Raw genomic sequence first — 24,107 nt, 5'->3', positions numbered from 1 at the left:
CGTCCAGAAATCAACAGTCAATCGTAAATAAAGGTGACGGGCCTAAACGACTCCTACGTTCGTGACATTAGAATATTTGCCGTTAAATGTTTAAATTCGGTCTTTCGACCTTATTTGCTTCTGACTTCTTTCTGAGGGTACTGTTTTAATTTGGGGGCAGTATGTGGCAAATAAAGGTGACGGGCCTACACGATTCCTACGTTCGTGACATTAGAACATTTGCCGTTATATGTTCAAATTCGGTCTTTCGACCTTATTTGCTTCTGACTTCTTTCTGAGGTTACTGTTTTTTTGAGACATTATGTATTGAAGAGAGCCGTAAGATGATTGTGGCCAAGGAATTCGAAGTGTCTAGAGGCGTTTTACAAGTCCGCGTTTTACTAGTCCGCGTTTTACTAGTCCAGTCCAGTCTACAAGTTAAAGACACATCAAGACCACCCCACTGTGAATTGCCATAGCACAGACAAAATTATAGTCAATATCTTATGTGTTTTTAAGAGAATTACATAAGAACCAAGGCATGTCTTGTCTTGCCTTACATTGACATGCAATAATTTGGAAATACTAAGCTCGTAACAGTTTAAGACAGAATCCATCAGGAATTTGAGTAACATTAATTTTAGTTACGCAAAAATTGAGCACCAGAATAATTTAAATCCTTGTGTCAGTTTCATACCTTGTTAAAGGCTTGACATGTGATAACACCAACATAACACCAACAACAGTTCTTTATCAGTGGGGATTGAAGAAAAAAATGGAAACATCATCACACAGTTGCATGTGACCCCCATGCAAAAACACTCCAGGATGTCACGGGACTGTTTGGTGTCCGTCTGCCAATTTCTAACTTCAAATTCCAATGTTAAATTCACATTAAATTTTCAGTATTTCTTAGTTGTCTAAATTTTACTAATTCTTTTAAAAAAAACTATCACCTGCCAAACATCCCCAAAAATCACTCAAAAAATTACAAAATACCGAAATACATAGATACATGGGATGAGTGAAGTTTCCTTGGATTCCTTGAAACACCAACAAGATATTTCCGTTTAAGGTGGCTGATAATGGGTTTCAGTATTTCCCAGTCCTTATACTTTGGTTCAGGACTAAAAGCCTTCATCAATTGCTATTACAGTAATGGTATGAAACAAATGTTCAATCATTCATCAACAAGTTGTGATCATTTTCTTGACAATAGTAGTTCCCCGGTAAACAGTTGTAGTACTGTCCCATCAAAGTGCAATGCCTGGAAAATACCGAAAAGCACACGACCTTCAGGTGAAACCGCACCTTACAGTATTACCAATACACTGCACTTTGCTAAGTCTTAAAACTTTACATTGTCTAGTCGTCTACTTCAATCGTTTATTTGTATTTTGTGAGATACATTTATAAATTGAAACCATCATGTCATTAAGTAATAATGCAATCTCGACAACGTTCTAGATATTATATTATGCACACTAATACAGCTCATGCAAGCCCTGTGACTTACACAAACACAGTCGGACTGAGTGCTACTTAAGTAACTGCTTCGTGGTTTCTGCTGTACTGAACCCTGCCTTTCAAGGCAAAGCGCCCGATTTTAAGCTTCTCAAGCTTCTCAATGTTCTTGTTTAAACCTGGTCTTCACTAGCGACGCAAACACAAGCACATGGATAACAGCTCTTATTTCACCGTGAAAACGGCTTCGGCTGAAGCAAAACAACAAGCGCATTGCTTTTTTTAGTGATGCTTGTACTTGTGCTTGTGCTTGCGACCAGCACAAGCACAAGGATCAAAATCTGTCCTTTTTGCATGATCGCTCTTGTGCTTGCGTCACTAGTGAGAACTGGTTAAAGGATGCACACGCACGACTCAAAATGTGAAAGAATGGTATTTATTTCGTTCTATATACGACAAAACCTTGGGAAGCTTCTACAACCACGGTAAATGGAAACGAAAAATCAGGCGATTGCAAACTAATCTCGACAGCAACCTCAAAAGCGATCAATGATTACATGATCACCTCAAATTAACAAAAAATCTGAATACTACAGTTTTTAAAGTAAACTAGGGCTTTCCACAAGTTGCTCGGCAACTTTTTGGCAACTTTTCATGATTCGAGCAACTTTTTTCCTCTCGAGCAACTTGTTGCATTTTGAGCAATTTCCAGACCGAAGATTTCCGAAGACTATCCGAGTGTTGTTCAAAGACAATACGAACGTTTCCGAAGATTTACGAAGTTTGCCGAAGACTTTCGAGGAACATCTGAAGACATTTAAACTCAAAACATTAAAAAAACTCGTCAGCAAACATGACGTCATTGATATCTTCACGATTTTCTCAGTTAAAGAAATCCTTGTTTTTTAACAGATTTTCTTAATATGTTATTTAGATACTTCTTTTCCTTTAAAATTGCATAAAACGGCTTACCCTCAAAGGCAAATTAGCTTATATTTAGAAAAAATTATCTTGATTAGAAGCAGCGTTTTGGATTTTTTGGAGCAACTTTCGAGCAACTTTTATTATCAGAAGCAACTTTTTTTGATTTTTGGAGCAACTTTTGAGCAACTTTTTAAGAAATTACGGGCAACTTTTTGGTAAATCTCGAGCAACTTGTGGAAAGCCCTAAAGTAAACTACTAAAAGTCTCAGCTACCGTACGGCTTTAGCGAAAGAACACAACCAGCGCAAACAACAAGCTTGCAATCGTGTTAAACAGGACTGGAGCAAGAGTTGAGACTCCAGCGAAAACACTAGTGGTCTTGGGCTTCACGGTAGTGGTCAGGACATCGTCATCCCCATCCCACCCGGGTGCGGCATATCCTAGTGTCTTTCGCTGATCCTCCATCCATTTACGAAGTGGCTCGAAATAGGCAGTCAGTGCTCCAACGTCCAGTGTTTTACTTCCGGTCAGCTTCTCGAGAGCCTCGGGCCAAGGTTTGCTCTTACCCATCTTCAACATATCGCTACAAGACAAAATGGTATTCTTGATCATTATTTCTCCTGCTTTCATATGTTTAAAACGCAATTTTAGGCATGAGATACCCGCTGTTGCAAATGACAATGTTTGTAATTATAAATTTGCATTTCTCTTCGCTTTCCGAGCTTCGGGAGTAGAAATTTACTCGGTTCTGTCTTTTCCTCTCAGCACGGGTTTTGGCGCTAATGACACGTTATTTTGTGCATAGGTATGTCAAGTAATAGACCTTATTATTCAACACATGCGCGCGCTGCCCATATATGGTCAAAATGTGAACGTTATCTGTCATCCGTACATAACAGATATCCTGCGATATACGTAGGTTGCGAAGATTCGTCCGAAATCTTGTAAAGCGCTGCATAATTACAGTTTTTCTATCTGCAAAATGTGTTTCGTTGACCATTTGTTGAATAATAAAACAATTATCCTGCTCAATCTTGCGGAATATCGTCTGATTTTAGCCAACTCGGCCAACGGCCTCGTCGGCTAAGTATCAGGCGATATCCCGCGCGATTTCGCAGGATAATTGTTAAATATTTGTATTCTCGGTATTGGACTGGAACTAGCTTGCAATGGAGGCCAATGCGGGTAATCTTTTCAAATGCAATTGACATGAAGCTTATTTTAATGATATCCCTCCGCATTAGGCCTCCATTGCAAGCTAGTTCCAGTCCAATACCGAGAATGCGAATATGGTCTATTCACTATGCCATTTCAAAGGGGCCTTTTATCTCTGTTTCAAATCTAGTTTTGTGCACCACTCGGCTTTTATAAAAATTGCCTTGCAAGACAGTGAACGTATGACATGTTGTTCACTAGGTCCCGTTTTCATACAGAGTGAAAGGCACCTCGGAAATGCCCCGCGGTGCATATAACACGTGACCTCGCGGAAACTGCACGTGCGAAACGTGATCCAGTGCGGAGTCAGACACGTGATATGATGGGGTGGGTGACACGTGATTCCGTAGAGTTTATTCCTCCAAATGAATACTACAAAGTTTCTTTTTTTTGGCATTCTATGCACACTTGGAGAGGAGACACAATTAGCTGTGATTCCAATAACTGTGTGCAGTGTGGCGTTACTTAGCTTTTTAGGTTTTAGTAAATGTCTCAGCAATATGCTTATTTCGATATATTAAAATTCAGGTAGGGAGGCATAGAGAACACTAACCAAAGACAATTTACAAGCATGTTTATTAATTTCTTTTGTTTGTATTGTTTTTGTTTATGCCTCGCTATCAAGCTGAATTTTAAAATGTAGTCATAATGATATAGTACAACACGACGTCAACTTGAATTTAGGGACGGACCATTAGAAAAGTGATAGGGGGAGATTTTCGGCTTGCACGAATTTTTTCCACGCCCATTGCTTGTGCACGAATTTTTTTGCGGGTGTAACCCTCTGCTCTAACGTTTTTTAGACCTGATGCCAAGTATTGTTACTTTATACCATGCTTTATTTAAAACTAGCAATGGTATATTTCGATATATTGTAATTCCTGCGATTTGATTGGTTAACAGGCAATAGTATATGAGCTCATATACCAATGACCACAAATATGGTAGCCTGGTTGGCTATCTACCATCTCATATCGAACCAGCGCGAGTGGAATAATTGTTAATTATACAATTGTTGCTCTTTTGGTCATTTGCTAAATAGTTTAAATATTTCCCCCAAATATTTTTATTCATTGACTTGGTCCTGAAGGGACTGGTCAATACGTACTGGGGGTGGGCTGGAGCAATTGGAAAAGTGGCAGCTTGAGAAAGCCCACCAAAAGCGATGCTATGATCACAAGACATCTAGGGGGTCGGGGGCGTTTTATACCATGTTATACTGGTTAATTGTTTTCTTCATCCTATGCACTTGTATCTAAAAATAACTCTTTTTTGTGAAAAAGCCGTTTCACAGACACAGTATAGAAGTTACAAGTTCCAGGTAATGGCGGTTTCGCTTGCGCGCGCTTGTCGCGCGCCTTTATAATTACCCACAACAAAACCACCAGCTACGCAAGACCACGCAAGCTTGTTCTTACTAATTTTCGCGCCTTTGATGAGTTCAAAATAATCGCGAAATCTAATACGCGCGAAAATTACTTTGCACGAAATTAAAACACAAGAAATAAATACCTTATTAAAAATCAAACAATAAAAATTCTCACATGTTTGGAACTGCAACTATCTGCGCCCTTCCTCTGCTTACTGTTTTCTTCAGCTTCTAAATTGGCCAAAACCTCTTTAGTACCAGAGGTTCCGTTTTCAGGCTCCTTGTAGTTACATTGAGCTAACCTTTGTCTATTTCAGTACACTATAGTTCCTTTTATCCCAGGGGGGGGGGGGGGGTACTCCGACTTGTCATTGACGGGGATGATCGAAGGATTTTTTTGGGTTTGAAATTTTCGATTCAGGGATTTTTTTGGGTTAATTTGGAAAATTTGGCAAGTATTTTTTTGGATGACTTGATTTAAATAGGGGATTTTCTTGGGTATTAAAAACGAACTAAAGTGCCTTGGCGCGGCCTTGGCGTATTTATGGTATGATGAATAAACAAAACGAGCGTTCTCTGTGTTATGTTATTGCCCCTCCTGGCAATTTAGGGGTAATTTGACAAGGGGGGGGGGGTTATTTTTGGTCCAGGGATTTTTTTGGGGTAATGTCGGAAGACTTAGGGATTTTTTTGGGTCCTGAATTTTGCCTCCATTCGATCATCCCCGTCATTTACAAGCCGGAGTACCCCCCGCCCCCCCCCCCCCCTGGCCTTTTATGCACCAGTCAATTCCACGAGCCACACTAGCTCTGTTCGCGGATTTTTTACCGCCCTCCCTTTTGGGAGCCTGCTCATCATAGGCTTGAAAGAACTTTATCAAACTTGCGCGGTGGGATTCGCAGTCTGATATTAGTTTGGATTGGCCGGGCGTTATTTCCTCAGCAGACTTCTCTTTGTAAGACAAATGATATTTCAAGCTGAAATTCAATATAATAGGCCTTATCACAGTTTTTGACGCCATCTTGACGAGTAGGCAAAGCGTGTATAAATTACAGTGTTTGTATGGGAATCTGACGGCAAATATTTTTTAGAAAAATTGAATTCTGGACAACTCGTGAATTGTAAAGTTAAGATAGAAGGCAAACGTCTTTATTCGCCGAGTTTGAAGGATGTAGCTGGGCTAAAAAGCGTTCAGTTACGTTTTAAATTCCCCATACATTTGTCTATAATGATAATTCTTCCCGCGAACCGACACACAAACACTGTGATTTCTACCCGCTTTGTCTACTCGTCAAGATGTCGTCGAAAACCGTAATAAGGTCTATTACACATCCTCATGGGACTCCAAGGGAGGGGTCTATCTTTCCTTGTTTCCAACAAAAAATAAAACAAAAATCATTTCTTGTGTTTCCGTGTTCCCTAAATGTATGTTTATGATTTTGGTGTTCCATGTTCCCTAAGATATGTGCTTGTTTCCGTGTTCCCAGTTTTACTTATTTTTTTCCACATTCCCAAAAAGTTAATGGCTATATTTCCTTGTTCCCCGAAACCCCTTGGAGAGCCTCATCCTCTTGAGAAACCGCAAGCACTGAGTCGCTTGCTGAAAGATTTAGCATTGGATTAACCGTACGGACATTGTCTTAGATAAGCCTTTTTCTACTCTCTCTTCTACCCCCTCCCCCTATAAATTGTAAAACAAACAAGACCAGTCTTCATCCATTCCAAAACTTTTATTTACAAAACGTAATAATACTCAGTTTCGCCCTTTTCTTCATTGCTAAATTATAACGGGCTAGGAATTAAGTTCCTTAATAACAAACTTCACTAACGCTAATTAATATATTTACAGTTCGTTGTCAACCTTATAACTATTTACACAAATTTTAAAATTGAATAAAAAAACGTTTCTTTTAGAACTTACATTGTGTTCATTACGTGCATGTGAATTCTGTTGATATTTCTAATTTTTTCCTATAACTATTTAGATATCGAGTTTAAAACCTGGTCTGTGCTGTTGCACTAGAGTACTTAGAGATTTCTTACTTTCCTCACTGATATGATTGCCCCACAGGCGTAGTGAGATCAGTTTACAATTTGAAAGTTTAAGTGCTTCACATAGAATGGCAACACCGGTATCAGTGATCTGATTACAACCCAGGTTTAGTGTAGTTACTTTACAGCTTGAATGCTGTAATGCTGCACACAGCTTGGCAACATCAGTGTCAGTGATCTGATTATAATTCAGTTCTAGTGTAGTTACTTTACAGCTTGGATGCTGTAAAGCTTCACACAAATTGGCAACACCAGTATCGGTGATCTGATTTTTACTTAGATGAAGTGTGGTTACGTTACAGCTTGGATGCTGTAATGCTTCACACAACCTGGTAACACCGGTATCAGTGATCTGATTACCACTCAGATTAAGTGTGGTTACTTTACAGCTTGGATGCTGTAATGCTTCACGCAGCCTGGTAACACCGGTATCAGTGATCTGATTACCACTCAGATTTAGTGTGGTTACGTTACAGCTTGGATGCTGTAATGCTTCACACAAACTGGCAACACCGGTATCAGTGATCGGATTATAACTCAGATTTAGTGTGGTTACTTTACAGCTTGGATGCTGTAATGCTTCACACAACCTGGGAACACCGGTATCAGTGATCGGATTATAACTCAGATTTAGTGTGGTTACTTTACAGCTTGGATGCTGTAATGCTTCACACAAACTGGCAACACCGGTATCAGTGATCTGATTACCAATCAGATTGAGTGTGGTTACGTTACAGCTTGGATGCTGTAATGCTTCACACAAACTGGCAACACCGGTATCAGTGATCGGATTATAACTCAGATTTAGTGTGGTTACTTTACAGCTTGGATGCTGTAATGCTTCACACAACCTGGGAACACCGGTATCAGTGATCTGATTACCAATCAGATTGAGTGTGGTTACTTTACAGCTTGAATGCTGTAATGCTTCACACAGTCTGATAATAACGGTATCACTGAAATGATTAAAAGCCATCCATAGTAACAGTTCGGTAACAGCACAGTGTTCTTTCTCCAGTGATTTACAAATACGTTTTATTCCAGACAGTGTTAGAGCTGACTCAATGATTGCCAAACTATTTACGTTAAAGGACTGTTTAGACCGTTCATGTTGTGCTGTAGCAGCTTCCTCTTCATTCAGTTCACTAATTACGTCTAACAAAAATGAAATTGCAATACAGCCCACATCATTTAAATTCGTAAAATTCATATCGGAGTAGTGTTGGGGATGATTTATGATGACATTTTTAGCAAAGTCCTTGTCTTGATATTCGCTGAGTAACTTTGCTCTTACGCGGACGGGCTTCGTTGTGATTGAAATACTTTCTAGTAATCTTTCCATTAGTTTGTCATCTTTTTTCTTTGATAAAATACCAGCAATGAACAGCATAACCATTTCAGACACAGTTTCTTTCGGAATTTCATTTCTCATTACAAACCAACGAGCAGCCAAGAACTCCTGAATGGTAAGATGAGTAAAACTTAACTGTTTTGTGGTTTCAAATGCAGATTTCCTGAAAGGAGGACCACAATGAAGGAGACCGCTTCCTTTCAGTTTTTCGATTTCTTCCAATTTAAAATTTTCTTTCATGTCCCTTTCGTCAAAAATTGGCCTTTGCTGCAAAAGCAGTTGAGCTGCTAACTCTGATAATTTATCCAATGTGCTTTCGATGACGTCTGAAACCTTGTGTTTCTCAGGAATTCCTTTCGTCTTATATTCTGATTCGGCATTATGTTTTAGTTCAAAAATGTTGACAACGTCAGAATAAATTTCAGTTGCTGACACAGGAAGATCAGTGCTCTTGGATTCGCGAAGAGTATATTCCAGATAGAAACACATCAGAAAACAAAGGACTGGAATATGAGCAAAGCTAACAAGATTATCATTGTTCATGACATGTTCAAGAACACTGTTCTTCATGGTTTCGTTTTCTTTGAAATACTTCACAATGTACTCTTCTACCTGCTCCGGAGAGAACCCTGTAATTTCCACGTATCGGTCGAAGTGAATTCCTCCCATTTTATCTGATTCGTCGGGTCTCGATGTTATCATAACAACAGACTCTCTCATCATCTTGCCTTTGATGAGTTTGGCACACAGTGCGGCTACTGGCATTTCCTCACTAGCATTGTTTGGATACTGTTCCTCCGAGCTACTAGCGATGTAATCTCGTAGTGAATACTCGTCATACCCATCCAAGATAATCAAAACCTCCTCAGGGTGATTAACAAGGTATTCAAACAAAGAGTTATCAAGGTTTGAGTTTTCGTCAAGTGTTGAAGAACAGTTTAAAAGCTCTCGCAAAGAAAACCTGTCATTTCCAAGCAAGTTCAGTTGACGGAATGTCAACAAGTATGCAAACTTGATATCTGGTGTCTTCAAATTTGCTTGTGATTGAAAAAGTTTATCATCAGCCCAATCCCGAACAAGCTTTTGACTAAAAAGACTCTTTCCAATCCCTGCTTTTCCAGTGACAAGAATAGATTTGGGATTAGGCTCACCCTCAGTACCGCAAACAAATATCTCCTCACAACTTTTGACCCGGGTTCCGCTGACTTGCCCATAATAATCCAGCAGTTCACCTCTTGCTAAAGTCACATCATAATAATCCAGCAATTCACCTCTTGCTAAAGTCATATCATAATAATTCAACCATTCCTGCCTTGTTGATGTCGCATCCTTCTTATAGAGGGTCTTTCTACCATGCTGTATCAGAAGATTAGTGAATATGTCATCTGTTCTTGGGTTAGATATGGTTGGGGAAGCCATCAGTTTGGGCTGGAACTCTGTCTGGCTTTTAATAGATGCTTTCAAAGCTTTTGTGTAGGCACTCACAGCTGAAAAAAAAAAGAGATAACAATATTAACTCTTAAAAGTTTCTTTTTTGTCGGCTGTCTAAAGTGGCTGGAAGTCACTGGTATTGAGAGCGTAACACAGAATTGAAAGCATGGTAAACTGTACATGATTTTAAGGTGGCTGCTAACGGTTTTAGGCATTTTCCAGCCCTTATGCAGTCCAACCTCTATTTAGCTGCCACTTTCCAAAGTTCCGATTTATTTGTCACCAAACTGCTGTATTTGATACCTCTATTCAACGGCCACCTCTATTAAGCGGCCGCAGCCATCTTTTTGCTGTCGCAATTGTATTATTTATATTATTTTTTTTTTACCTCAATTAAGCGGCCAGTGAATTATCTTTCCAAGCGAAATGGTGACAGATGATACATATCGTCCGTGAAATATCTTAAGCTAAATTTTTTCACATACCCTACTTAGTTTTAATGCAAACATTATCAACCCGAGCTAGTGCTAGAGTTAGAACTACATAATTTATATGCATGGGCTGGAAATGCAATTGATGTTTTGTTACATGAATTTTCGATTTATCTTTGTATACGTTCACTTTTTAAAAGCATTTTGCTATATTATATAGAGTCAAAAAATCGTGTTTACTGCCATTCCTATCCAATTTATATTGTACCTCTATTAAGTGGCCAGCCTCTATTAAGCGGCCACTTTTTAAAGTCGGCACTTGGGTGGCCGCTTAATAGAGGTCGGACTGTACTTTGATAGGTCATAAATACAATTTTTTATAAGTTAATATTACACTTATGGTATGAAACAAACGCTCAATGATTGGTTAACAAGTTGTGATCATTTTCGTGACATTATTGGTTACCATAGCAACAGTATAACCTCTTAGTTTTGGCTTTCAGTGCTAATAACTTGAAAATTAGGTCACTGACCCTATTTTTAATTGTTGAATTATGACAGCGTGTCATGATACAATTTTGGCAAAGTTAAAAAAAAATTGTCACAGCCACCTTAAATTTTCTCTGAACTGCTCTGACAGAATTTCTTTAATTATTCATTTACATGGGATTGGCTTGCCAAATAATGATGTCATTTGGTTTGCACTGTAAGCTATTTGACGTACATGTAAACTGACCTCAAAATTTACCGGTAGTTGAAAGAAATCTACTTTCTCTTAGCTTTGAAACAATTTAAGACGGTTAGAAATCTCCTATAAAGGAGACAAAATTTTCAAGCTGTTGTGAAACGTAATTTCGCACATGTGCTAACAGAGATACTGTCCCTTTTTTCTTGAATCACTGGAAAAGTAAATCCTCAATTTCGTGTAAACGAGTACGGTGATCGATCCAGTTTTTTCTTGTTTTTTTTTTCTTTCTGTAAAATAAATTTGGCTCAATTACCAGCGCAGAAGCAAACATAATCCCCAGAAATGTGAATTTAGCAAGCACTCGTGAATGTAATCATGATAATTTCATACGGAATTATTGCGTATAAACAAGGTTCTGTTGTTCCTGAACGAGTATAAGGACCCCCTTTTCTATAAGATAAACAGCCAATAAGCAAAGCTTAACGCACGACCGTGTGACTATAAGATGAGGCATACATATAGCTGCGAGTTCCCATCGCTTACTTCCTGAGTCTTAATTTACTGCAATTTGGCATTGTCACTTTTGCCAGAGCACCCAGAAAAACTATTAAACAGAACAGGTGCGCTTCCCTAATTTATCCGAACATGAACTGCAACCAAAAAGGCCACATTTTTTTTCTGTAGCAACATTAAATAGTAACAGTTTTTACATTTGCTCAACGTCATGTTCAACATATCACAGCATGTCCCAATTCTGCTACATTTTTTCCACTTTATTTTCTTCTTACCTGGCATAAATGATCCATTTGCATCTGCAACAAATAATAAAATAAAAAAGATAGTTAGAACCAAATAATATCCTATTTCACTAATTAGTTACTTTGAACTACTACAGGTACGTTATTAAACACTTAGATCAGTAAAATATGGGCTTCAACGATATGGTGAAGAGTTGTCTATTGTAGAGGTAGAGAATCTATCAATTTTTTGTATGAGTGTACAGAAACTTAAAGCTTGCAAAGGTTATGTACTTCTTTGAACATTCTACAGGCAAAGTACAACTAAAGAGTTGGGATCGGTTTCCATGAACAACATGGTGATCACCTGAGATCATACTTAGTTATACTTTCTGCGTGATTTGATACCAAACAGGGAACACCAAGCATTTGCAAACGAAAATCAAAATATATTTTGCCCTGCAAAAGAAAAAAAAAAAACGGGGAAGAATATGAATAGGACGAAAAGCGCTACCTGGATTATAATGGGGCCATTCTTCGAATATGACAGGATCACTCAAAATGTTGGCCACAACAGATGCTGCCATCACACATGCAAAAGCTCCTGTCTGATCATTTGGAGAATGACTGCCATCTGCATAGTCTTTGATGCCTTTCACCACAACCCATTCTGTCTTGAGATCATGGGCTGCTGCAAAAACACCTGGAAAATGAGAACATTTAATAAAGTTTGTACATGTATCATCCTGGATCCTGGAGTCATGTTAATTATAATAAACTTATTGTTTACAAGAACACCAACAGAATTTACAGCCAACTCTTCTAATCCTTACCAAATAAATCAGGATTCACGTTTTACTAATACGGTGCATAGAATTACTGAGTAGTTTAGTATCAGTAAAAGAAAAATAATGTTTTTGAAATTTTACAGCCATTGCAATAGGAATGCAAAAGCTGTGAAAAAACAGATAATATCAAGTGCTATTCAAGCAAAAAACTGAAATTAAATTCAGTAAGAACTGAGCTTTTTTAAAGGGCACATTTTTAAATTAAATTCCTTATTTATAGAATAACTTACCCGATGGGCTTAGGACTGATAATCTCACCCTGTCATGGTTCATTAGCAACCATTTAGAGAGTTTTGTAAGAGTAAGGGCTTTGATCCTGATCGCACACATGTTACTTGGACATCCTAACAGTCTTTGATAATTAACATTTTAAATAGCTTCTTTCCTTTTCTTTTTTTAATTTCATGTAAGTATTTTGGGTGGACTAGCACGTATGCGATGGTATGGTGCTTATGTTCCCTTCCACTCTTTCCTCACTGCATCTTTTATTTCTTATATTTATGTATTTTTTCTTTTTATTGTTTGTGTGTCTCTTTAGTTAATAATTATATTGTGCAGTGAAAATGGATTAATTAAAAATAAAAAAAATAATTTAAGTTCTACTTTGCCCCACCACACAGAACATTAGAAAACTGCTGCAAATGCAGTATTTGCTGAAAAAGATAAATTTCTTACCTCTGCCTTCCATCTCAACTGCTGTTGCTTCAGGATATCGCTGCATAATCTCTTCATACTGCCATCCACCACTGTCATCCTTCTGGATACTCAGAACCACCCCATCGCAGTGTACTCTCACTTCCTGCTCATCTGGGTTTTCCAAAGGCGCTGTCCATCCATCAGCTATATGCTTGATGAGGTTGCCAATATCTCTGCCCGGGGGAGTTTTGTAGGAAGGTGTTATTAACTTTGAAGACACAACCACATCTCCTAGTTTGGTTTTTCCAGGATTCAAACCACTGCAGGCGCCAACAGAAAATACAGCCCTAGGTCTCAGTACTCTGACTGCATCTTTTACAACAGATAAAGAACTTCCAGGATCAGCGGAACCTTTAGAGCACTTCATTAATGCAATTTTCCTTTTCTTTCCATGATCACTACCAACAGACCCAAAGTATACATAGCCAATGTCTTTGTGGTAACTCTTGAAGGGTTTATCCAAATAGAAAAAACAGCTTAAGAACTCACAATCTTCCACCGTCATAATCAGAATGTTGATTGGGAGGTCAACAATGTTCCAAGGGTAACTGGTGTTAGGAAGATCACTCATCGTTGGAATCTTTATGTTGAGTCGTGGTGGACATTCCAAACTTTTAGTTTCTGTGTTTAGAAGGAGAATATATATATTAAGCAAATAAAAGTTTACTTAGTATGTATACTATGTATTCAGAGCAAATGTGCTGCATAAAAAAGTTATTAACAAGTGTACAGTTTTCCTTGAGGTCATTATTTTTTGTTTGAGTGCATCGTGGCCACCATGCGACCAGGCACCCTGACAATATGGACCAGTCATGCTTACCAATGGGAGAGCAGCGAGGGAAAAAACATGTTCACTCAAATAGATTTCATAGTACATCTTTTATTTTTATTTTTTGTATATGTAATTTAGTGTTCAGGGCTCCTGATGAAAGCAGGTTGCTTTTAAGCCCCTGAAGGGACAGTACACTGAGCCTTAAAGGTGTCTGTTCTGTTCTGCTCTGTTGCAGAGGCAAAATGGCGTTACTTGAATGACAGAAATTCTAAGATGGCTCGCGTCTGTTTTAAAATTGTTAAGGTGCAAGTGGGGAAGTGGGGGGGGGGGAGAGTTCCTGTCTCCAGTACCAGCTGCTGGAGACAGGAACTCTCCCCCCCCCACTTGCAGCCCATGTAAAATTGGGCCAATAAAAAAGTGGATGAAAACAATCGTTTTTACAGTGGCACTTAAACCTCTAAATACAAAATCCTTCTTTAAAAAATGCACAACACCAACCTTTCATCCCTGTTTCCCTTTCAGAATTGACATTTGATTCCTCCAAGTCATCCAACTTGCTGAGCTTGTTTCTTCTCTCATCTTCATCTAATTTGTCCTTAATGCTCTCCTCATCCTCCACCCACTGTTTAAGCAGTTCTTGGTAGTGTTCCTCAAAATCAGGGTCCATGGTTTCATTTTCAAAAACATCAATAGCATCACGGTAGTATGCTCCTCCCAGTCGCACCAAAGTGTCTTTGATTTCCTTCCAGTAGACACTAAATAATACATCATCAAGTGAAGCATCGCTGCCATGACTGTGGTAAATTGTGTCTCGGTAGAACTTGATGCGGGCAATGTCAGCCTCAAGAGTTGTGTCTGTTAACAAGGGAAGGTTATCCCAACCAGTGGCAGGAGGAACCAGGCTGCAAATATTCCTCAGAAGAATAACCAGAAGGGTGGGGTCAAAGTCCCTTGATGAAACTGAAGATTTGATGACAGGATATAGTTTCCTCCATTGTGGGGTACTTAGAACTCTTTTCTTTCGAAGTGATTGTAATTTGGCATGAACTGCAGGATCAGCCAAAACTGTATGAAGGCTTCCAGGTGGACGTACCCTGTCAAAGGTCTCTCTTACAACCTGTGATCCAACATCAACCAGAAGGCGACACAATCGTTCATAATTAGTTGCTTCTTTGGTTGAAGGAACAAATGGTGCTACAGAGGTCATGAAGACAATGTTCTCTAAAAGGAAAAAAAGGAAGCAAGATTAATAACTCGAAGGGCTAGTTTCACACGCGATGCAAACACAAAGGCAAATGAAAGCACAAATGCAAAGAAAAACATAGCAAACAATTAAAATGCAAACTGAAACGCAAATACAAAGGCAAGCACATTAGGAGTAGAGAATTGTCTTAACCGTAAAAACCCGCAGATAAGCCGCACCTTTTTTCCAAAAATCTTCATTCGAAATCGAGGGTGCGGCTTATCTGCTGGAACATTTGGAAAAGGTCCCGAGAATTTTCGTGAATTGACACTTTCATGGAAAAGTATGCAAATTAATATTATGTAAACTGCAAGGGAGTACTGGTCATGGCTTTTGAAAGTTTGAAAGCCCCTAAAAGCTGTTTGCAGTGTCTACAATGGCCTATATTTTCAACCGACACAATAAATATTGATACACCAGACGAGCGAAAAAAATATCACGAGTATTAGCGTGGTAGATGCAGATCATGACCCACTGTTTCTTCCCCGTTTAGCACTTTGATGGCAAATTAGCCGAACTGATTACAAAACTCCCTTGATGCAACAAAGTTTATCTCCAACAGAAGGCTCCCAAATCTCTTTTCATCGATACAATAGCAACGAAACCCAAACGCCTCCAACTTGTTTTGCTTGTTCGTTCTGGCCCCAGTCCCAATTTCGCTTCCCATCAAATGCCTGGTTACTAAGCTACGAAAGTTTTGCAAACCCATATTCTTGTTGTCACACAAAAAATCCATGGAAAAACTTACCTGTCAACAAATGAATAGCTTGATGCAAAGGTATGTTAAGTGACTTTTAGGATGAAAAATCGTTTTTTCCTTCAAACGTGCCCGAATTTTTGCATGTGGTCTTCAATTTAATGGAAAAACATTGTCCTCGAATTAAAATTTCTGGTTTGCACCTTGTCTTCGAGAAAAACTAGAACTATGGTCACTTTAAAACAATAACACGCGGCAAAGAGAGAAAGAGGATTAAACTTAGCAGTTACAGTAAAGTAAAGTTAGGGTCAGCTAGTGTTAAGGTTAGGGTGAAGTGTCACGAATGTTATATAAACATTGAACTTGACCGATCGACAAACTTGAGCGACTGAACAGTGAAAAGAAGTGAAAAATATATAGCAAAATGAACGAGAAATACTTAAACAAAAACGACTTACGCCGTTGCCCTTTCCTCTCGCCAGCTTCTAACCACAAATGCACTCGCCAAATGTTCAATGTTTCGTTTTCAGTCAGCAAATTTAGGCTGCTAAAGGTTAATCCATAATATGTTTTCGCTTTTCCCCAGTTTCTCTCCGTAGTCACGCGTAACGCAATTTGATCTTGACTCACAAGCAACGATCGTTCTTTTAAACATTCAGGCCTTTCATTCCTGGAAAGGATCGCAGCTTAGGGCTATTTTTTGTCGAAATGAAGCAATTTGTTGCTTTTCTTGGTAAAAATTATCCTTTTCTGTCGATTCTGTTGTGTTCTGTTGATTGAGTGAGCGTTTTCCGTCTTTGCCGTGCCGAACGAACTTTGTTTATTGTGACAATGCGTATCGAATGACGTATCCATTAAAGATTATTATGGGATATCCCTGAGTAGCTGAAATACGGGAAGTCCTATCGCCAAATCTAAGAGAATTTTTATAAGTCTAAAAGCACCTCCTTATTTCCAAACGTTCAACGCGGCAACACGAGGCAAATGAGCCAAAACTTCGAGAAAATAACGTTTTTTGGAACAGAAGTTGCTTCTAGACCTCGCCTGGCTCAATGCGCCTTCGAAAGCCAAGTTTACCGCCAGTCTTGGCAGGGCTTAGCAATCTTCAGGCAGCAACACATCTCGCTTCTTTGAGATATGCTAGTGGCTTACGGGTTTCCAGACTTAATGATGTCCTTTCACCACCAGACGGGCGCAAATATGTGTCAAATGAGCGAAAATAAGCAGACTTCTAATGCGTAAGGTGAGTTTTCAACTGGTCTGATTGAAAGTCTCGTTGCCTCGGCTTCGCGCGCCAAAATAATTCAAACGTAAGCTTACGTCACAAAGTAGTTTAAGAAATTCATTTCCAGATCCCGTTTTTGAGCGAGCGAATAAATTCCCCCCCCCCCCCTCAAAACAAAAGGACAACGATTTTCTATTTAATCGAAGACCACACGCAAAAATTCTGGCACGTTTGAGCAAAAATTCAGGCGCGTTTGAAGGAAAAAACGATTTTTCATCTTAAAAGTCACTTAACATACCTTTGCATCAAGCTATTCAAATACCAGAAAAAGATCAACTATTTGTCAAAGTTGGTGTTCATTATATTAAAGAGCTGAAATTGAGGGTAAGACGGAAGTATTTCTGTTTCAATGTTTAGTGAGTTTACGTTCGATGAAGAAGACTCCAGAAGATCAGACAAGACTTTGGATTTTCTTTGATTTACTTTCAAAAAACTTTTTTTCCAAAATTTGACTTGCTAAATTCAGGGTGCGGCTGATCTGCAAGTTTTTACGGTATTTTGTTGCACTTTGCTTGTGCTTGCATTTGCACCTGCTTCACGTCTGAACATTGCTAAACGCAAATGAAAACACAAACAAGCAAGCAAAGTATGACTTGTCTGCCACCTTGGTAAATGCTTAAACTTTGTCTGCGTATCTTAAGTTCCTTGCCTCCGCATTGTATGTGAAACATCACTTTCATTTGTACTTGCATTTGTGTCGCACTTCTGGCTTGTAAACCAGGCTACAGACCAGAGTTCCCATTTACCCACAGGTGTGCGTAATTTACACACAAAATTCTGAAAGGATGCAAGCTTTTTTGTACCTATGCGTGGGATCAACGCACACATAGGGCATCTGATAATTAATTTTATTACCTGATTTTACACACATGACAGTGTGATTTTGCATAAGCAATCACAAATTACAGAATTCATAATAAAACCCAGCACAATTCTATAGATGCGTGGGATCGACACACGACAGTCAGGGCTTCTGATAATTTATTACCTGATATTACACACCGGCCAGTGTGATTTTGCATAAGCAATCTCAAATTGCATAATTTATAGTAAGACCGAGCACAATTCGAAGAAATTACACATTAAATTAATAATTGCTTTATTCAAAAGTTTACCTTGGCCATTACATTATTGGAAGGTGCTCAGTTTATCATGAAAACAATTTAGAAAAAATAAACCTCCACTCTGGAAGTTCCAAAATTATTTTGCATACTCCCAGCCCCTCTTGAAAAAACATATTAATTCCATCACTAAAAAAGTTCTAAAGAACAATTTATGGAAAGAGGAATAGTTAACTGTTTAGTTAATGCTACAGTGCAGTTTCACTTTCACATCGCCTGACCACCGAAATACTGTTTAATATCACTACTGGCATTGCAAACCATTACACCTTCACAAAGGACAACATTGATTAAAAAGCACTGTCTTGCAAAAGCAAAACACTATTTACCTGAGAGAAAGTGTCTTCCTTTGGGAACCAAAAGTAGTTACAAATGCCGATTACTTCCGCCACACCTTACTTGAGTAGCGGCTAAATACAGGAATGGCACCAACCTATAATTGGATAATAAAAATAGCATTAATTCAATAAGCTAATGCTTGACGCGGAGGGGCACTTTTAATTTCACTCGAAGGTTTTGTGCATTGTGTATTGTTTCGTGTATTTATTTTTAGCTTAGACCACATGCATTTCTCTTGTATTCTGTTGTTGAGTTACCGTATTTGCCGAAACGTTCAACTGAAATTTGTAGAGCTCAGTATGGAAACTCCATTTGTCACTTAATGTAATGTAAGTGAGTGAGTTGCCAATATTTTTGGCGAAACGGCGAAATGATACTGAAGATAAAAGCCAAAGTTATAAGATATTACCGTTGTACTGGAATTTTCATATGTTGCCGAATTCATCCTTGTAGATAAGTCCTGAAAAATAAAAGAAACTGCAATCACAAATTCTCTGTCACAAAGACCGGTCTCGAACCTGTGGGTAATTCGGATTCCAGTCTCTCCCTGTTTGATACGCCTAGGACATTCTTGATCGAGATGTCGGCATTTCGTTTAGACATCAGAAGAAAATGATTTGTTTATCTCGTATTTGCCACCGAGTCTCGGCTATGAAGTAATGCTTTGAGCTCCAACATTCAAAAGAAATGGATTAACAAAACTAAACCTACTTTGCGATAAAGTTCATACACGGTATCAGTGGCAAACGCTCTTTGCACAGAAACGGAGTAACGTTCGATTCGATGTCTATATCAGTCCTTCGATACAATGTAAGCTGACTGTAGTGCAGTGCAGATACTGATAGACAACTTGGCAAGTACTAAATGAAAAAAATATCCTGGTGTGCTGCGACCTTTCAGCAATATGTTCAATTTGGCGTTGTGATAAGTGACAAGTATTCATTATATTCCTGGGCCAGAACATTGAAATGTTCCCTAGAAATAATTCAGTCTAGACATGTAAACAGAACTACCTTGAAGTTCAAAAGGAAACCAAACTATATTATTTACGTGTATTTATCTTAACATTTTGCCATTTCGTCATTTCGCCGTTTCGCCATTTCGCGTTTTAAACACGCCCAATATTTTTATGTCAATTATTTCAAGGGGGCAGAAGAACATGACTATAAATGAGGTGTCTCTTGTGTTCGGCCTCATTGAACCACCTGTCTGCATGGTAGTCTTCGCGTGGGTTATGTCAAAAACTTTATAAACATTTTTAGGGAGCTTGGGATCAATTTGCGCTTTGCACTTGCAATAATTATATTTTAATATTCATGTTCGGATTTTGCAGGAAAGCAAAATTATAAAGGCCTCGGCGTGTGTTAAACTGCCACAGATGGCACAAGCTTCGCTCTTACATAGCTTTACATGTATGCAATTTTAATAAACAATCCTTGATAATTACAACTATTTGAAAAGTAGTCAGGCGTGACATCTCTAGTGTGCAACACATGGAGATTCATAAAATAACAGCAGACTTTGTTGAGTTACATCTCTGAAACATCTAGAATTGGGTGGCCAGCATTTGAAGTAAGTTTAATACACATATAATATTTAATAGGGAGGATAATTTCACAAAACCACGCTTAATTATGCAAACATTTTGACAGTCTTGTTCTGCATGGCTGAAGGTAATTTATGCGTGATTATGATATTTTTAAGAATTATGCAGTGTGAATCAAATAAATATGATACTGCAAACTTGAGTTCTCCTTATCTCAAAAGGATAAAACAGAACTAAAGGAAAACGTCAAATTATTTCTTAGCCTATCCAAATCCCCGCTGGAAAAATTTCCAAAACGTTTCTGGAAAAAATAAATCGTGGACTGAAGTGTTCAATTTACGCTAGAGTGCAGAAAAACTGTCTGGTCGCACTACTAACACGGTGTAAACCATTACACCCTCGTAAAAAGCAACAGAGATTAAAAGCCACAGACTAACAAAGGTAAAACACTAATTACCTTACAGTGAAGTGCCTTCTTTTGGGAATAAAATGAAGTTAAAGACGCTTGTTACTTCCGCCACACCTTCGCTGCCTCCATTTTTGTCAACACTAGAGCTTAGTCTTCCCTAAAGAACCATTTACACAGGCAGCCCAGACTCTTATACGCAGGAATACCAATCGGATGTTTTCGGCCTTGTTTTGCTTGACAATCTTTGAAGCAAGTTAGCTAAATTCGGCTTATACGGGTTCTCACACAACCAACACTACAACTCAGTAAAACAGGCAACAGATCTAAGTAATGTCGACTGGAAGTCCAACTACACTCCCCTCCTTGACTCGTTTACGATTGAAACATTAGTTCTGACCTCCATCTAATATCTAGAGCCGCATTTTGACAAGGGACATTCTTTAAAGGATTTTCTATCCCACGATTGCAAACATTTGCCCGTTTTTTTTTTTTGGCTCCGAATCTCTAATGGATTTAGAGTTTTGCACTGTTCTGGAGAGGCCAAGGTCGTTTTCTTTGTTGTAATAACGCTGATATTAGCCTCTCTAGTGACACCATTTTTCTCTCTTACAAGGCTTTTCACCACTCCCATTTTTTACTCTCCCTTTTTCTTTCCTCTTTGTCTCTTGTAACTATATTTTCTATTTCCGTTGCTCTTTTATTTCTGACTAACATTTATGGAATTTGCGTAGGTCTAGCAAAGATACTTCTTCCTCTACCGGTTTCAAAATTGTCTCAACCTAGTGCTGAGGTACTTGAATCTTGCAGGCTTCAAAATTTAACATATCATCTCATCTGGCTAAACAAACTCATCCGGCGATATTTTGATCCGTGTTCCGCAGATCAATTGCAGATGGTGTATGTCAGCTAGCTCTTCTTATCTTATCTTGTTTGCTCATAAACTTCTGGATGAATTGTGACTGAATTAGTAGTTAAGAAAAAGCTTTCTCAGTTGTCTTGGCATGATCGACATGATCTAAAACAATCAGCGCAGTCGTCCCATTTCTAGCGATGAAACTTAGTTTGCTAACTAACGCCTGTACGCCCCAAGCCTGAGTACCGGCCTTCCTAAGTATCCTGCCTTCTCCATCTCGTTTAGAAAAGCTTTACACTACTCAGGATAGAACGCTCCTGACGAGTGACTTAAAATGCCCTTCCCTGGCCACCCAACAAGTTACAAATGGGTCGGAGCAGGAGGGCAAGGAAGGGGGGAGGGCTATAGCCCCCAAACAAAAATTTGGTAAAGGGATCAGCCCCCACCCCCTCCCCCCAAAAAAACACATTTCAGGCCCGGGACTACGGATTTATAGGCTAGCTTTACGTCCTTGATTATTCCTTCTGGGATTCGTAATTGCAAGCATTTGCAAGCATCCTTGATCCCTTCGCTACAAATGTCTAACGGTTAAATTTTTTTAACTAGCCTGGTAAGGCGAACCATTTTTTCCTTTGTAGGTAATTAAAAAATTTGACAATGACTCCTCTAGCTATAACATCTCTCCCTGTTACTAGACTTTCCAAATTGAGAGGAAAAGGAGATAGTCCCTGAAAACGAGGTTGACACACATAAAGTTTTCAAGATGTATCATCTGTGACGTAGCTTTTGTAGAGAAAGAATACATTTATCGCCATCAACAAATCAATCTCGATAAACAGGTTTAAACGATAGTCGGAGCTCTAGATATTGCAGACTTGTCCTTTTCCCATCCGGCCTGCGTTGCAGACGAACAAAACCCCTATACCTGAGTTTTGTTCGTCTGCAACGCAGGATACATGTGACGTGTACCTGTTTTTCGCTCGCTACATCACCAATAATTAGCAAGTCCTGAAGGCTGCAAAAAAATTCATTCAACGCTCCAATATTTTAAAAGGTCTTCCAGATAGTCTAGGGCTATCGGGGAAGGTTTGCTTTCCCCCAGGTACATATATATCCCTTCGAATTGAAGAAGGCTTCAAAAACCCGACAATAACAGCGGTGAAACAGGTTCAAAACACGAGGCTGTCAGGGTGAAGTAAAAGAGGACCTACATGTAAGAACCATGAATGGTCCTCAAAATTTTGCAGTACTTGCAAAATTAGGCTTCTGCTCCAAATGCTCGCAAAATTTTAGTCGGTGCTCCTTTACTCGTGCGCGCTTATTTTTACAAGTGCTCGCATGCTCGGATTTTAGTGAAGGTAGTTATTTGAAAAGTGCTCGTTTCTCGCCTAATTTTTGTCAAAGCCCGTGCTCACAGAGAAAAACGCAGTACTTGCAGACTCGCAAAGACCATTCGATACGCCTACATGTCCTGAGTCTGTTTAGAAATCTGTGAATGCCTGGCAGGAATACTTAACGAAGTGATAAATAGGGGCTATGGCAAGTTTGCAGAGGGCTAGTCATCCTCAAAGACATTTTAAAGACCCCAAAGGGATGGGAACAATTAACAAAGCTTTATTGAGATTCAAAACCTTACTTTTATCCTTTTACATACAATTTTTGTCAGAAAAGGTAATCCTTTTATAATCGATTTTATAAAGCTTACATAGATAATGGAACCTCGTTCTCATACGTACACTAGAAATATTACATCACCTTGTAGTAAGCCCTTGAAATACTCGGGTAAAACAAGCGCCCGGCGCGTCTGTTTGAGATTTTTGGATAGGACTTTTGTCAGCTATTTTGTCGCGTGTACCGTAAATGATCGATTAAGCACCGCGGCGCTTATCAAATTTTCGCTGTTAAAGCTGCGGCGCTTATTCGAGAGCGGCGCTTATTTCGACTACCGGTAAACACTGAGGGGAATACGCTATTTTTTATAAGAGCGCGTAGAATTTGGCTGAGCCTAAGGATGCTCTTATTTTAGCCCATACATTAATGTCCTTAAATTTTGGGGCAAATCTCAGCCTCGACGTTCTAATAAGAATGGCTCTTATAAATGGTTCTTATTTCGAATGAAATACAACAAGTAGCATGAACACAGTTTCTCAGTCTCTTTGTGAAAGTATTGCTGTTCAAATACACGAGGTAACATGAACACAGTTTCGTAGTCTCTTTATAAATACCCAAATTAGCGCCGATGCGCTTATTCGAGAACGGGGCCTATTAAAACAGACGTGTATAACGCCGTTTAAAATTCGGCGGTTTTACGCCTTCTGAGTGTGACAGTCGACTAAACAGTGATCGCCTTGATTTTTGCGTGAACGTTAAAACATTTTGGTCGTTATTCTTGACACCTGAAAAAGGCCAAATATTTTTACGTGATTCAATTTTGAAAAGGGATATAGGAGAACCATTTTGCTCAGATAATTTGAACCAATGACAGTCCTGTAGTTTTCATCCTTTTATTTCTGGCGTTAATTTGAGTTTGAAAAACCCGGAATGAATGGATAAACTTGATAGGACTTCACCGAGGAAAGAGAAGACAACACTCGTTGAGGAGAGAGGGGGAGGGTACTCCCTTAGTGGACTGCACTGGAAACCTACCCCCGAAAAGG

General features: G+C 38.9%; 2 protein-coding genes across 4 annotated transcripts in view; both read right to left on the bottom strand.

Annotated features, from left to right (window-relative positions):
- Positions 1–2,617: 2,617 nt before the first annotated feature.
- LOC144663785 (angiotensin-converting enzyme 2-like) lies at positions 2,618–5,154 on the bottom strand. The gene is made up of 2 exons (XM_078524857.1): positions 5,127–5,154; positions 2,618–2,950 (listed from the first exon to the last, which is right to left on the bottom strand). The coding sequence occupies exon 2, from the start codon at positions 2,944–2,946 to the stop codon at positions 2,650–2,652; it is 297 nt and encodes a 98-aa protein (XP_078380983.1). The 5' UTR covers positions 2,947–2,950; positions 5,127–5,154; the 3' UTR covers positions 2,618–2,649.
- Positions 5,155–6,662: 1,508 nt separating this feature from the next.
- LOC144663684 (uncharacterized) overlaps positions 6,663–24,107 on the bottom strand; it is a 46,445-nt gene continuing 29,000 nt past the window's right edge. The window contains exons 1-8 of one of the 3 annotated variants that reach the window (XM_078524705.1): positions 20,646–20,731; positions 19,052–19,102; positions 18,633–18,736; positions 14,456–15,178; positions 13,165–13,806; positions 12,156–12,344; positions 11,693–11,716; positions 6,663–9,841 (exon numbers count right to left, since the gene is read on the bottom strand). In XM_078524705.1, the coding sequence (XP_078380831.1) occupies positions 6,933–9,841; positions 11,693–11,716; positions 12,156–12,344; positions 13,165–13,806; positions 14,456–15,164 (4,473 nt within the window). In that variant the 5' untranslated portion in view covers positions 15,165–15,178; positions 18,633–18,736; positions 19,052–19,102; positions 20,646–20,731 and the 3' untranslated portion in view covers positions 6,663–6,932. Of the gene's footprint in view, positions 9,842–11,692; positions 11,717–12,155; positions 12,345–13,164; positions 13,807–14,455; positions 15,179–18,632; positions 18,737–19,051; positions 19,103–20,645; positions 20,732–24,107 lie in introns of those variants that run through there. The other 2 variants (XM_078524704.1, XM_078524706.1) reach the window with 2 other exon arrangements.

The sequence above is a fragment of the Oculina patagonica genome, chromosome 8 (genome assembly GCF_052425735.1).
Source record: "Oculina patagonica isolate OP01 chromosome 8, crgOcupat, whole genome shotgun sequence".
NCBI classification, from domain to species: Eukaryota; Metazoa; Cnidaria; class Anthozoa; order Scleractinia; family Oculinidae; genus Oculina; species Oculina patagonica.
This window is presented reverse-complemented; position numbering and strand designations above follow the sequence as displayed.